Source organism: Equus przewalskii, chromosome 3, assembly GCF_037783145.1.
Source record: "Equus przewalskii isolate Varuska chromosome 3, EquPr2, whole genome shotgun sequence".
Lineage (NCBI taxonomy): Eukaryota > Metazoa > Chordata > Mammalia > Perissodactyla > Equidae > Equus > Equus przewalskii.
The window spans coordinates 6,007,283-6,023,349 of NC_091833.1; the positions used below are offsets into that span (position 1 = coordinate 6,007,283).

General features: G+C 36.0%; 1 protein-coding gene across 1 annotated transcript in view; it reads right to left on the minus strand.

The window, feature by feature from the left end:
- Window positions 1–16,067, minus strand: part of RPGRIP1L (RPGRIP1 like) — a 104,725-nt gene that overhangs the window by 57,192 nt on the left and 31,466 nt on the right. The window contains exons 10-15 of the mRNA XM_008513157.2: window positions 13,603–13,742; window positions 8,476–8,582; window positions 8,195–8,245; window positions 7,338–7,517; window positions 6,701–6,818; window positions 2,177–2,629 (exon numbers count right to left, since the gene is read on the minus strand). Of these exons, the coding sequence (XP_008511379.2) occupies window positions 2,177–2,629; window positions 6,701–6,818; window positions 7,338–7,517; window positions 8,195–8,245; window positions 8,476–8,582; window positions 13,603–13,742 (1,049 nt within the window). The remainder of the gene's footprint in view (window positions 1–2,176; window positions 2,630–6,700; window positions 6,819–7,337; window positions 7,518–8,194; window positions 8,246–8,475; window positions 8,583–13,602; window positions 13,743–16,067) is intronic.

A 16,067-nucleotide genomic window follows, 5' to 3' on the forward strand; every position in this document is an offset into this window, starting at 1 on the left:
AAGGGCCATGGCTTCTACTGATATCTTCCTACCAGAGGGACGAGTACATAATGGGTACTCAATGTTTGTTGAATAGAGGACATTCTATACATAAACTTTCCTGAACATACCATATTATTAGGAATATTACCCCATTCTCTCCTATGTCATCAATTTCTAAAGATTTTATTTTTTTTCATTTTTCCTTTTTCTCCCCAAAGCCCCCAGTACATAGTTGTATATATTTTAGTTCTGGGTCCTTCTAGTTGTGGCATGTGGGACACTGCCTTAGCATGGCCTGACCAGCAGTGCCATGTACGCACCCAGGATCCGAACCAGCGAAGCCCTGGGCCGCTGAAGCAGTGTGTGTGAACTTAACCACTTGGCCACGGGGTCAGCCCCAAAGTCATCAATTTCTTTCTCACTAATGGATCATTCTCATCAACATACAAACATGACTCAAATCTGCCATCACTAAAAAAAGTCCTAAAAGAAGAATATTGACACAACACACATTTGCTTGTGTATGCATAAAATTTCTTTGGAAGAATTTGTAGCATTTGATGAGGGGACCCATGGTAGGTGGGGGACAGGGTGGAAGACAGACATCTTATGGTATAAACTTTTGTGCCTTTTTGATTTTCAAATCATGTAACTCTATTACCTATGCAATCAACCACTCAACCCATAAAATAAAATCCCTCCCCAGAACCTAAGTCACCCTCCTTCCTTCTTAAAGGTTTCTTCACTTGGCCTCTAGGATGCTGTATACTCTTGGTGTGTCTCCCACCTCACTGCCCACTCAGTTTCCTTTGCTGGCTCTTCCTCTTCTTCCTGAACTCTAAATTTTGGAGTTCCCAAGGCTCAGTCCTTGGCCACATTCTCTTCTTTATGTACATTCACTCTCTATGTGATATTATTTAGGCTCAAGGCTTAGAATATATTCTGTATACTAATAACTCCCACTTTTCTATCTCTATCCCTGACCTTCAGACTAGTGTACCCAACTGCTTACGTGACATCTCTACTTGGCTGTCTAATAGGCTGGTCAATCTTAACTTGTTCAAACAGAATTCCTGCTTTTCTTCTTTACCTTTTCCAGGTCTATCTCAATAAATGGCCTCACCGTTCCCCTAGCTGCTCATGCTAGAAATCCTTGCCTCCTCTATTTCCCTCATTATCCTACATTCAATTGACAAGCAAGTCTTAGAGGAAGAGTTAATCAAATATACAGTGAATATAACCACTTCTTATCACTACTTTCATTACCATCTTAATCCAAGTCACCATGATCCTTCTATAGATTAATGCAATAGACTGATCATGGTCCTATTTCCCCTCTTGGCCCCTACAGACTATTCTTCCCACAGCCCCCAGGGTGATTTCTCTTAAACCTATGGGTGATCATGTCACTTCCCTCCTCAAAACTCTCCAAAGACTTTCATCACTCAGAGAAAAAAAAAAAAAATCCCTACTCCCCAGAACCTACACGGCTCTGGAGTATGATCTGGTCCCTCCCTACTGCTTTGACCTCATCTCTGCTCTAGCCACTGACCTTCTTGCTCGTCCTCCACCTGTCAAGTTCATTCCTCCCTCAGGCCTTTGTACTTGCTGTTTCCTCTGCCTGGAACATTCTTCCCCTGGATCCTGGTATGGATTTTTATTCAGGTCTTTACAATTGTCAACCCTCAGGGAAGCCCTTATCGGAATTAGCAACTTTCCACCTCTCTCTTTACTCTCTTGCTCTGATCATTTTTTCATATCTGACGAGATATATATCTGTTTTATGGCCTGTCTTCCGCTCTAGAAGGTAAGCTACATGAGGGCAGGGGCTTTGTCGGTCTTATTTACCACTGACCACTGTATTCCCAGTGCCTAGTAACAGTGATAACATGGTAAGTTCTTAAAAAAATATTTGATGAATGTACTACAATGAAAGTTTGATCAAACAATGGTAGTAATATGGTAAATAAACATTTGCACTTATAAGCTTTTAAAAAATTAATAGCCATTGTACTGACATCATCAATGACACTTAGCATAGCCCAATCAACTGTGGGCAGCTAAATCAGAGAATGCTGTCCTTACCCTAAAGGAATCTTGAATCTGTAAGAGAAGATACTAATGTGGAACACTATATTAATACATAAACCAAATTAGTGTTTGAAACATCCAAAGCTTATACGACTGTACTTACCAACCAAATTTGCTGTGCAAAATATTCGACCACTTTTTTCCAGAATTTCATGGAATCTCAACTGACATGCTGCAATTGTTTCATAATCTGTGCTGTAAGCTTGGTGCACCTCAAGAGTGATAGTATTCTTCTGAATATAATGTAAGAATAAGTCATTAACATGAACAAGATATTGAGAAGTAAAGTTATATTCTGGGTGAAGGCCTTGCACTATGGGAGTTGTCTGTAGTTCAAAATCATAGAAAGCATAGGTACAGAAAGTGACAGGCTCTTTATCTCCAGATGCTTGTAAAACTTCAGAAGAAAAGGTTACTTTGTTGATATGGATTTCAAATAGGTTTTCACCTCGTTCTAAGTGAACAGTTTCATCAAATTCATCAACTGAGTCATCTGGCATGATTTCTGGTTTAAATTTGTACTGCTTGGTGCCATAGGCAATATCCTTTAATTGGGCTGCAAGAGAAAACACACAGTTTAGAGATTTTTAAATACTGATGTATGAAGATACAGACTGGCTTTTGAAGTGATAGGAAGTCTGAGTGTTTTTGGTGAAGAGTCTCCATCTTAAATGCTATGACTACATGTTTTTCTGTAAATAATACGGTATTATAAAGAAATTCATCATCTTTTTTGAAATCACTTATTAACAATGAAATTACAACTTTAGTTGTAACACAGGTTATATCAAGAAAAAGAAAAAAGAAAAAAAAGGCCTTTGAAAAGCTGAGGTAAATTGTTTGGAGTCCACCTGCTCCTCTGCCTCTGCTCTATTATCTTCTCTCCTACAAAATTAATTTCTCTTTCCAATTGCTCCTTCCCATCAGCTTAGTAAAATACGTACTTTTCTACTTGTGGGGGTGGTGCATATGTTTATTATCTCAATTATGGTGATGGTTTCATAGGTGTATACACAGGCCAAAACTCACCAAACTGTACAATTTAAACATGTGCAGGTTAAATTTATGTTAATTATATTCTGTAAAGCTGCTTTTAAAAATGACATCTCTTTCTAGATACACGTCTTCCCCACGTTACATCCAAATTTCAAGAAAAAGTAATGTATACTTGTATCTCCAACTCCTCATCTAACAGACAATCTTCAAATTCCTGCAAACAGCATGTGCCTTACTTTTCTCGTAAAACTACCACCAATAACCAATTAATTGCTAGATTGAATGGCCTTTGGTCCTCGTGTTACCTGATTTCTTTGCTTCATTGACACTGTTGACCACTTTCTCTCTGGTGAACTTCTGTCCTACTGTGGCTTCCATGTCATCATCTGCCCTGTTTCTCCTCCTGCCTCTCTTCTCATTCTTTAAGGGTTTCTGCTTTTCTGCTAGTTTGCTAGAGTGCTGTTTTTATCCTTTTCTTAGTCTATATATTCTCATGGATAATCTCATGCCCTTTTATGACTTCTGCTATTATCAATATGCTGAAGACTCTCATATTTCTATTTTTAATTCAGATTTCTTTCCTGAATTCCAGACCCACAAACCCAATGGCTTGCTGAGCCCTCTAGCTAGACATCCCCTAGGCATATCAAACTCAATATATCCAAAATAGAATGTATCCTATTCTCTTCTAGTTATTTCTGTACTTTGATTCTCAGTGATGGTGTTAGCATTCATCCAGGTGCCCAAACTAGATAGTACAGAGTCATCCTAGTTTCCTCTTTTTCTTTTACTCTCCCCACATCTGTAGGGTCACTACTGTTCAACACTATTTCCTAAGTCTTTATCAACTTTGTCCCTTCCTCTCTACCTCCGCTGATGCTACCTTACTCACACTCCCAGTGTTTACTACTAGATTACTGTCAAACCCAAACTGCTCCCTGCCATCAAATCTTACTCATTCTTCCCAAGACCTACAGCATGGTCTCCAAAACGCAGCTCTGGGTGCACTATTCCCCACCTTAAAAATTTCTTAGTGGTTTTCTAGGTTAACAAGGTTCAAACTCTTCAGGGTGGCAAAGAGGGCCTTCATCATTTATGTCTTTCCAGCCTTATCTCCAGGTTCTCCCCTCCCTTTACTAATCCTGAGTTCCAGTTAGATGGATCCACATGCAGTTTCTCGAACTAATGGCAGTGCTTCACATTTATGGCATTTTTACTTGCCTCATCTATTGCCTGCCACACCTGTCCATTGCTGTTATTTAGTGGTAAATTCTGTCACTGTTAAAGACTCCAAACCTACTACTGTGTGGAGTCTTCTTGAATCTTCAGGTATAAATAGGCATTCTATCCCCAATCATTCTTGGCACCTTTTGCATTTTCCCAGCTTCACACTCTTTACAGTAAAGTGTAACTGTCTATTTTCTTCCTCACATCTCATGAGTTCCTTGAGGGTGATGCCTGAGCTTTTTCCAGTATTCTCACTGCCTAGTACTTTGTTTTGGATGCATTAGGAGCTTGACCATGTTTATGGAATAAATCAGTAAATTTAAGAGCAGATAAAATATATTGGTAAAGATTTAGTAAGACCTGAAAGGAATGAAAATCCCAAATTCCGTGACCTCTCTGTTATTCAGGAAAAGTCCATTAAGCAAATTTTTATTGAGTACTACTTGAAATAACAGGTACACATTGCTCTTTGACTTTTGGAAAACCCTGTTCAGTCGGAAAAAATATTTACTGAGCCCTTTTACTTAGGGCAGTGGTTTTCAAAGTATGGTCTGAGAACCCCTGAGGGCCCCGGAAACTGTTTTGGAGGTCTGTGAGGTCAAAACTATTTTTTTTTTTTTTTAAAGATTTTATTTTTTTCTTTTTCTCCCCAAAGCCCCCCGGTACATAGTTGTATATTCTTCGTTGTGGGTTCTTCTAGTTGTGGCATGTGGGACGCTGCCTCAGCGTGGTTTGATGAGCAGTGCCATGTCCGCGCCCAGGATTCGAACCAATGAAACACTGGGCCGCCTGCAGCAGAGCGCGTGAACTTAACCACTCGGCCACGGGGCCAGCCCCTCAAAACTATTTTTATTTTTTTTTTTTAAAGATTTTTTTTTTTTTTTATTTTTTCCTTTTTCTCCCCAAAGCCCCCCGGTACATAGTTGTGTATTCTTCGTTGTGGGTTCCTCTAGTTGTGGCATGTGGGACGCTGCCTCAGCGTGGTCTGACGAGCAGTGCCATGTCCGTGCCCAGGATTCGAACCGACGAAACACTGGGCCGCCTGCAGCGGAGCGCGCGAACTTAACCACTCGGCCACGGGGCCAGCCCCTCAAAACTATTTTTAAAATAATACTAACAACCTATTTTCCTTTGTCATTCTTATTCTCTCACAAAGGTATAATGGAGTTTCCCAGAATCTATATGATGTGTGATACCAACAGACTGAAAGAAGAAGCAGATATAAAAACCCAGCTGTTTTCTGTTAAGCCAGACACTAAAAAGATCTGCAAAAATGTTAAAAATTTTTAATAATTAAAAAATTTAAACGATTTAAAACAGTGCCACTCTTCTATTTTTTTTTTGGTATGGAAAATAGAGCTTTTTAAAAATAAAGACTATAACTTATGTTAACATACAATGGGTTTACTATTATTATTTTAGCCTGACTTAAAAGAAGTATTTTATAAATTTCTCACTTTCAGTTTTTAATATGATAAATATCATAAGTATAACTCATATAAGCAAAAGGCCTTTGGGATCCTCAGTAATTTTTAAGAGTGTAAAATGACTGCTGGCACAGATCACTGAATTAAGCACTGTACGGCAGAGAAGAGAGACAAAGTGCTTGTTATTGTAGAACTTACAATATTGCAGTCACAGAGAATAGGCCAAACCCCAGCAGTGAAGGACACATTGTACAATCCCCAAACATATTTTTGGAGTATATCAGAGGAAAAGTGGTGAGTGCTAAGGTAGTGATTTTCAAAGTATAGTCTTGCACCTGTGTCTGAATTGCTTTGAGTTATTTCTAAATACACAGAATCATGGGCCCAGGATCTCTAGGGGTGGGACCCAGGAAGCCACATTTGAAACAAGTTCCCCAAGTGATTTTCACACATGCTTAAGTCTGAAAACCACTGCAAGGGCATTTCAAGTAGAGGCATGGCTAGGAGCAATGGGAGCCAGCCTCCAGGCATGGGAGTGCGCTGAGTCAGATTCTGAAGGCGGGAAGGGTTTATCTTGGAATCAGGGTGGAAAGGAGGTTCAGTGGAGCAGACAAAGGTACAGTGTAGGACTGAACAAGATGCATCCGACAAAGAGCAAACTGATTTTTTTGGCCGAGATGCGTAGCTTGCTGAGAAGACAAATTAGCAATGAGGTGGTAAGTCAAGTCTATGGTACTTTATGAAGTACTTTGAAATCTTGCCTGCAACACTGAATTCGAAAACCAGAGAGAATTACTAAAAATTCTTTAGTATAAAAGAATCAGCTAAAAACAGCCTTTCTGGTAAATTATTATAGTTACGAATTGGGGAAAAAAGAGAGCAAAAAGAAATCATGAGTGTAGATTTGGATGACATTTTCAACTGTTATAAAACCCATTTGTCTAGTTACTGGAGACAAAAAACTGTGCACATTGTACCTTCTAGTTTCTGGATGCGTGCAGCCCTGACATCAAGAAGATGAACGTACTGTTCCACTTTGAGTTCATAATCTTGCTGCAAATTTTCCATCTTCTGGGTCACTGCCTCAACTTCCATCTAAAAAATAAGAGATAACAAGTTGAATACTTATGACTAGTTCCATATTCATTTTTTACAGCATTTCCTAGGGATACCAGGATCTGTAAACCATAGTTTCCTGACCTCAAATAGCTTACAGTTTAGGAAATAACGCTTGGCAATGTTCATAAATCAGAAATAAAATCAACAAAACTCTGGAATCCTTTTTATGGAGGGTTTTTCCCGTTAGCTAAGGGCTAATATAACATGTGGTTGTGGCAGGACCTCAGGATACCTATAACCCATTTGCAAAATGTGCTAACACTAGTAAAGGTGAATTCATTGCCACTATTCTCTAAAACCAAGGACTTAAAAAAAAATTTACTTGTATTTAAACTATTTATTCTAACTAGCCAGTTACAAGGCTAAATTCCAGTCATGTGGTAACACATGATAGTAGATTGTAACAGACGATAATACATGATACTGCTTAGAAAAGTAAATCACCAGTAGACTATTATAGGAAACCTACTCTCCCGATTTAGTGTATTACATTACCTGATAATCTTTATTAATTTTATGTTGCATAATGAGCATGTTTCTTGTCTTTTCAAGTTCTTGTACTGTTTCTGCATGAGTTGCTTGCAGCTCTCTCATGGAGCATTCTAGGTCTTTATTAATTGTATTGTCTACTTTCTCTAAAAAGGAAAGGTCTCCATTTTTTTGTGATTTTTGAGCCTAAAACAAAAACATGTTTTACTACTGAAACAAGAGTTTCTAAAATGTAATCATGTAAGTTAATACAGATACAGCAAGAAGCAATCATTAACTGAAAACAGATATAGTCCCATTTTCCACCAGGAATAAAGCAGTCCTGATATAGAAAATATTTTGGATAGACATTTGGAACAATTACAGAGAAATCAAAAAACAGTTTATTACTTCACGACATAAAAAAGAATCACATACATTTATTTCTATTTCTTCATTTGATTAAAATCTACACTGTGATGATCTAAAAGGAAAGAAATGCACTTTCTCATCTCTTCTTCTAAATAACAGAATATCCTAGAACTGGAAAATACCTCCTGTTAACATTTACAATTCAATAATTTATTTAAGATAATAGGGTGTACCAAGGGCTTTTAGGACAGAAAATTGTTGATTAGTTTTATAGTGAGGCATGTAAAAGTAAAATGATTGTTAGACTGGGAGAAAGTGCTTTAAGTAGAGTTTTTGAGGTCTATTTTAATGTAATTTTGATGTCATTATGAAATATGTATATGCTGTAACTAAATGCTGACCACTTTCCTGAATAATTCATTCTCAAGTATAAGGGTTACAGATAAGGGTCATCATTATGCTGAAACAGTTATACGCAGACATGAAATTCATGGTGAACTTCAGAAAGTTACCTTTACAAGCAGGAGAGCTTCGCTCAATTCATCAGCATTAATATCACTCTCCTGCAAAAGACAGAGCAAGTAAAAGCTCAAAATGAGGTATTAATGGAAAGTACCAGAGACATTCCAACTGTGCAGATTTTCCTCACGGAATAGAAGCTGCCTGACATCACGAATTAATAGACAAAGTAATATATTTGCATTCTTTTGCTTTATAGTATGGTGTTTTCTCTACACATAAAATACTTAGATAAAAACTTGGAGTTTAGTTCCTAAATAAGAAAATAGTTCACCTGGTTGTAAAATTTCATGCGATTTTTAAGTTCGTCGAGTTGTTGCTTTTGTTCCAGATACTGTAACCGGAGTTCTCTATTTTCTTGAATGAGTTTCTCATTTTGGTCTTAAAAACAAAGTCAACACAATTAGAAAAGTAACTGAGAATGAGGTATAAGAACACATTTTAATTAACTTAATTCCTGATACACACCAAGCTCGATCTACTATTGTTCTGGTCAGAGAGAAAACCGAGCTGGCACCTAGACAAAGGCAGCAGGGGAATGAGGAACAAATGAACACTATCATGTGTCTACCATATGATTCACTTGCTTATCGAAAACTTAAGACTTAGGTTCACAGTATTAATATAAGGAAATTGTGGCCTCTGGGACTTCAAAGGAACATTCTATCTAAAATACCTAAGAAAATATCTTTCTAAATCTATGATTTTTACTTACTTATTAAGGGTCCTGAAAGGCATGCAAGAAAAAATTTTTGTCTTTTAGTTTTTTAATTGACTTCCTTGAATTTTCTTTGCCCAATTTAGCATAAAGTCTTTTTATTAAAACAAGATCAACTTCCCTGGTAATAACTCTGAATCCATAATTTTAATCAATCACACTTTTAACAAATCTGTTAAGATAGGAGAAATGGGTTCTCAACCAGTACATGGTAGGATCAATAGTAATTCATGTGTGTTCTTTATTCATTGAGTTCCTGCTATTAATTAGTAGGACATGGACTCACAGCTATTGTTAAGGAGGAGAGGTTACATTTGCCTGGGCACTCATTTGCCATGATCCACAAACGGGCATAGGGCAGAGCTACAGAAGACTATAAATCCATAAAGAGACTAATTTTTCACTCCCTGCAGTAAATATGCTTAACTAAAAAAAAAAAAGCATAACAGCTTGCTAACAAATCTATTCTTTAGTCTCCTGTTCTTAGCTGTACTCTTCACTAGAGTTCATTGTGATGGTCAAGTGTTCTCCTTTGTTGGCTCCCTGTGGACTCACTCTAAACCATGGCATCTAAGGTGTCTCCACTAATTTCATCCTACTCTCAAAGATTTATATTTATCATGAGTCTTCAATTCAAGTTGTATATATTTTTGTTTCCTTTTCTTAAAAAAAGTAAATCAATACATTTGCCAAGAATTCTTCACATGAATATATTTGCACACTGACTGCATTTTATACAAAAATATGTTTCTAACTTTTATGATGCTTTGTGTTCCCAAGCTATAAATACTATATATAAGTAAAAAGAGTAAATTACACAGTTAAGAAGAAATGGAGTAAGTTTGGGTGTTTTTAATGTCACATATTTCCTGGCAAACCAAAAAGTAAAAACAAAAAAACTGTGGCCCTAGGGTATGCAGAGACATTTTAATATCAAATACATAAACACTTTTAACTTATTGATGAAAGGTTAAAAGGTTACCCAAGAGTATAAATTGCTAATATTTAGTGAACTAAACGAAAGAATTCCCAAATGTGAACAATACTTGGAAATTTTGAAGGTAAAAGTCAAATACTTGTCTGTAACTAAAAATTAGGATTAATAATAAAGTCTTGAGATAAACTTGCTTTTTGGTTAAAGAGTAGAATAAGAATGTGGAATTCTTTATTTTATATTTGTTAGGTTATTGGTTAAAGAGTAGAATAAGAATGTGGAATTCTTTATTTTATATTTCTTAGGTTAAACGACATCCAGATAGAATGATTAGGTAACAGAAAGTAAATATTGTCAGAAAGAAGTAAAACCAAAGGTCCCAAGGATGATATAAATTCCTTCTTTGGCCAAGAAAACTTTTAGGAATTTTGAGGGTGAGCTCAAGTGTAAAGGACATTACTGCTCCATCCTCATCCAGACATGGCGTATTTCGATTAGTCTAACTCTGCTCTAGTTTTCCCATTCCTTCCACTTTTCAGAGCAGAGTCTTAAGAATGATATGCTAGTAGGTATAAATAAACTTACTCAAATGTTTCTTCCTTTACTGATTTTTGTTTCAACAACTATGTCTCCATTACACTGATATGTTTTTAAAACTAGGCTGTTATTAGTGGGAAAATAACTTATTAGTGGGAGAAGACATGACTGAATACCAGTAACTTTCTCCCTATTGAGTTTTACGTAGAATTATCTGCTATATTTTTCTTTTCTTAAACCGTTTATTGGGGACATAACTCCTGGGTCCGTAAAAAGTACAGAGACGCTATAGTTCAAAGAGGAAAGAGACTTGCTGAATAATAATATGAAAAATCAAAGCACCCTGTATAAGATGAAAAATAACCTCCTTACCTTATGGTTTGACAAAAAGCAGGGTAAGCTAAACAGCATTTTATTCAAATGAGATAACATTTCACTCTTTTAAAATTATGTTCTTCAAGCACACCATTAATAAGCAGAGTGCAGAGAACAATTCAACTAAACAATTTTCAGAGCTCCTTTGTGCTAATATCTTCAGCTGTGATCAGTATAACCATATGCATTATGCTGAATTATGCATTTTAGCTAAAGATAGAAAGGAACTTTCAAAAGCAGGCCCTTAGACACATGCAGTTAATTTAAGCATTAACCAAATGCAAACTGCATTTACATATCCTTCCCCCACATATTCACACAATCTGAAACTAATTTGTACCTTGAATAAAGAGGTGAGTATTCTCTAAAAATAATTTGCCAGTTAGATGAATGACTACAAGAAGCCAGGGAAACATCTTCTGGCAAAGAACATTTGATACATGAAAAGGTAAATGTGTGAAGAGACTTCAAAGTAAAATTAAACAATTTCAAAATCTGTAATACCAAAAGGAACTATCTAAATATTAAAAGATTTCCTTAAATAGACAATTCCATTTTTTCTTTTTTGTTTAGTATTTCCCTGTAAAAAGTGGTTAAAGGCTGTGATATTTTTCTTATAATTTATTGTAACATTTTCACAAAGAAACCAAAACTTAAATCATTAGACCTGTACATTTCAGGTATGCAAGCAAAACTAACTAAAATAACAGTTGCATTAAAAAGAAAGATTCAGTTTGGGCAATTTTTCTTAAGAAAATAATTGGATAAATATGTAAATATTTGTGTAGAATGATGTTTATAATACTTAAAAACACTGAAGCTATTTAAAAATTCATCAATAGAAGATTGTTAAACAATCTATGGTACATTCTCACACTGGAAAACTATGACAGCCATTGTAAATGATGATGTGGATTTATATTCACACTCAAGGAAAAATTTCATAATATAGTAAATAAAAAACCATGTTATAAAACCACATGTATACATGTAGAAACAACTCTGGAAGAACATACATAAAAATATTAATAGTGATTATCTCGAGGGTTGTGGGATTGATTTTTTTCGTCTACTGGAATTTTTTTTCAACATACATGAATTATTTTTATTATTCAAAAAATCCAGAAATACATAATAACCAGTAAAAAAGACGAGGAATAGACTAGCTGCATTAAAATAACCCAGCAATTGTAGTTTTAATAATTTAAAAGAACTCCAGAATTAATTCAACAATAAACAAATTTTTTAAAAAGACTACCAAGATTCTATCCTCTTAAGAAGAGTTTCTTTCCAAACACCAATTCAGATGTCTAAAGATAAGAGGTTTGGAATTCTTGCTATCTAGGGAAATAAAGAAAGCACAGAAACAAGGAAGGTTTATTTCATTTCTCTTTTCTTTAGAATGAGCCATTTATATCCGTTTTTGGAAAAGAGAGAGGGAATATAGAGCACTTCCACTTCAGTGAACAGGAATTTATTGAGGAAGTATTAAACAAAGCACTCTGTTAGGTATTGAATACTGCACAGTGAAATCAGGCACTATGACTCTTTGAAATAAAAACTTTTAAATATCCACCCGGTGATAATCATGTCACCATTTTATTCTACTCTTCTAGAGTCCACCCTTGTAGAGAAAAATTCATAAATCATCTGTCATCAAATTTAATCACTTGGTGAATAAATATTGAACACATATTTCATTGAAATTAAGACTCCATTGATTATAAGATGTATTCCACTTTCAGACTTCTTAAAATGTGAAAAAAGGTCAGATCATAATTTTAAGATATCACTTACAAGATGCGGCCCAATCTCAAGATGTTAAAATGGGGAAAAAAAATCTTTCTTATAGTAAATGAAGTTTCTTATAGCATTGTGATCTAAATCAATATATAGATTACTAGTTAGAATGTAATTTTTTAAAAAACTGAGTCTGCATTAAACTTTTAAACGTTCTCAATGCAACTGAACTGCAAATGTTCAAAAGGAGCAACCTTGTTATCACATCAGTTGGTTTATCTAGTGGATGAGTAAACAATACAACATGTGAAGCAAATATTTCCCTGGTTGTGCATTTGTGTGTATATGTATGTGTGTATAAGACAGCAAATCAGACATCTACTTTGATTCTAATTATTTTACTTCTAGGAGAGAAGAAGGGTGAGATCTGTGACTCACAATATGAAACTTACTGATGATTATTATTCCAGCAGGGACATCGTGACAAGGCTTCCTGGTATTTAAGTTCACTGTCACAGAGTAGAATTAGACATCTTATTATCAGAGAGAACCTCCCTGTTCGACTTATCAAAAACAGCAAGCAACTACTTCCGCTACTCTGTCATCTTAAGCCGCTTTGTTTTTACTCCTACTGCACTTGCCATCACCTGACATATTACATATTTATTTAATTATTGTCAGTTTCTCCCTATTGAATTTATGTTGCATGAGGGCAAGTCCTTTGTTTTATTCACTGCTGTATCCCCAGAACTTAGAACAGTGCCTAGCACATACTGGTACTCAATAAACACTTGCTGACTACCGAATAAAGAAAGGCTCAAAATTTAGGAAAATTAAACAAATTAAAGACAATGTGAATAAGAGTAATTCTGAGAAGAAATAATTCCTTTGGCATATGTGATAGGCTGAATACAGGGAAATTCTGAGCAACCAATAAACTCATGAAAATGGGTGGCTGTGAATGCAGGCTGTGTCCCCAGCCACAGCACGGTCCTGGCAAACAGGAGACACCACGGAAGTACTGACTGAGTCAGCGACCAACACCTGATCAATACAGAAGTCTGAAACGCATAAGTCAGTAAGCATTTTCTATGTACCTCTTTCAGTTTTTAATCTGTCAAGGATTTCGGTTTTGTCTGTTAAGTCAGATTTTAAGGCGGTCTCGAGCTGAGCAATCTGTACTCTCAGCTGCTGCTCCTTTAACTTCCACTGCTCTTCCTGGGCAGCACTGAAGGCACTGCAAAACACACGTGACATGCAAGGAAAGCTTGGAAATTAGCTTCACCCGAAAATAATAAAGAGAAAAGCTTTTAGTGGCACAGAGACCACTGTCATCACGTCTTAGGAATTAAGTAAACATATGCTGGTCTGCTGCTGTTGAAACCAAGGCGCCTTTCGCAGGCTGCGGTTAGGGAACATGAAAGAGTTTGTGGGATGAGCAAAGGAACTGGCCTTAATTTAGAGCTCTAAAGTCAGAAAAGTTGGCAGTGTGCAGCTTTTGTGGGACTAGTAAAGGAATTCAGATACTGTACATACTCCAGAGGAATCCACAATCCCAAACCTCAGCAATCGACATCGGACAAAACCACTCTCTCCCACATACAAACCCTCGTATTACAAGAAAAGGGACTCTCCACCTGATCTTTAATTCTAGAATCTGAAACTTTTAAAGAGTCTGTGATGATAACATATTCACAAAATGATAGCATTTTGAACTACAAGATGGCAGTTTGATATTAAGAAGTGGTGATAATGTGGTATTTGTCCTAAAAAACAAAGAGCAATTGGCTAAGAACATTTTACTTGTAACACACGATTGGGATGAAGACCCAATAAGACAACCCTGATAAAAATGACGAAGTAGAATTTTTATTCTGCAATAAAAGTGTAGCAGGTTAAACTATAGTTAAATTCTACCATGACCCAGCATATTGGAAGAACCAGTTGAAAAATAACTAAAGGGTACGCAGAAGGTATACACTAAACATTCATTTAGGCCAGCGACTGACAAATACTGGCCTAAACTAGACACTGGTGTTAGACCAGCTGCACGAACAACACTTAGGACATTTAAAAATGAAGATGCTGGGGCCCAGGAATTCGGAGTTTTATAAAGCTCTCCAGGTGACAGCCAGGTTTCAGAAAAGCTGATCTTGGTCTGTATTTCAGCAGAAAACTATCATCTGTGAAGCCTGATATGACTGAATAATTATCGCAGCTCTGACCCTTCTACTTATTTTAAACCCAGTAAATGAAACAAAAATTTGTAAAATCTGGCTTTGTACTGATGATAAAGCAAATGGAAAAGAAACTTGTTACTGAAAATTGCCCTTAAGGCTGTTCCCAGTTAGTCCTGAGGTTAGTCCAAAAGAGAGACTTTTCTGGGAGGCATAGTTTCAAAAGAACAAAACTGTGTATTCATTTTACATTTTGAGTGTTTTTATTGCATTTAAAGTAACATGACCTTAAAAATAAATGGAATTCTAGAAGTTTCTCTAAATATGACATCTGTTTCTTCTATCAATGGTCTCATTTCACCAATATTTTAAATTAATTTTATCAAAAGTACAAATACCTAAATGGAATCCAAATAAAATATATACTTTAAATGCTAAAGCAAAAAATATTCCTTTATACTTTGATTTTTAGATAAAGAACAAATACAATTTCTGTGTCTGGTCAAATTATATATACCAAACACATACATATATATGCACGTGAGTGTGTATGTATGTGTTTGCATGTGTCTTGTATTATTAAAAACATGTACTACCCGGAAAAAAATTAGCATGATGAAATAGGCACAACTATACATTCTATCAGATGCCAAAAATTAGAAACAGTAGTGTTCCAATAGTATTAGTACCAGCAAAGAGATCACCAACAGTTAATCTGGCAGAAACATCAGAAGCTGTATGTGTTTAAATTAAGAACAATTTAGCAGCCTGGTTTTTCCAAACCCACAAAATACTAGTGTAAATCAGCATAAGTCAATCTGAATTTAGTCCATGGCTATCTTCCCTCTAAATTTAGGATTACATTCCACTGGAGTTTCATGAGGAATTCCTTTTGAATTTACTGTATTCCTCTATGCTTGGAGCCATCTGTGTAACTATAAATGTTGAACCACATCTGGCTCCATTTTCTTTGTAAAGGCTGTGCACATGATTAAATCTGCATAGGAGAACAGTCTTTGAGAAAGTTTTATTCATGAAAATGTTTCTGTACATTGCCTACAGTGACAACTGAGGGGGGATCATAGTTGGTCTCTGCACACATTTCATTGTTACACAATGTCGCAGGAGTGATAAAATGTCAATCTGCAGTGGAAGGCTCACTGGTGCCTGTGGTCACTGGCATGTCCATTAGCAGTCATGGGTCAGCGTACTGTAAATACACACCCTTGATCAACAACATGATAAGACTGAAATAAGAGCTGAAGAATTCCTCTCCACCCTAAGGTCTTTTTTCTTACAGAAGAAATTCCATTTATTCCAACATTCAAGGGTTTCCTAACGTTAAAGACAGGGAAGAATAAGCTCTAAATCATCCATAAAGAAAT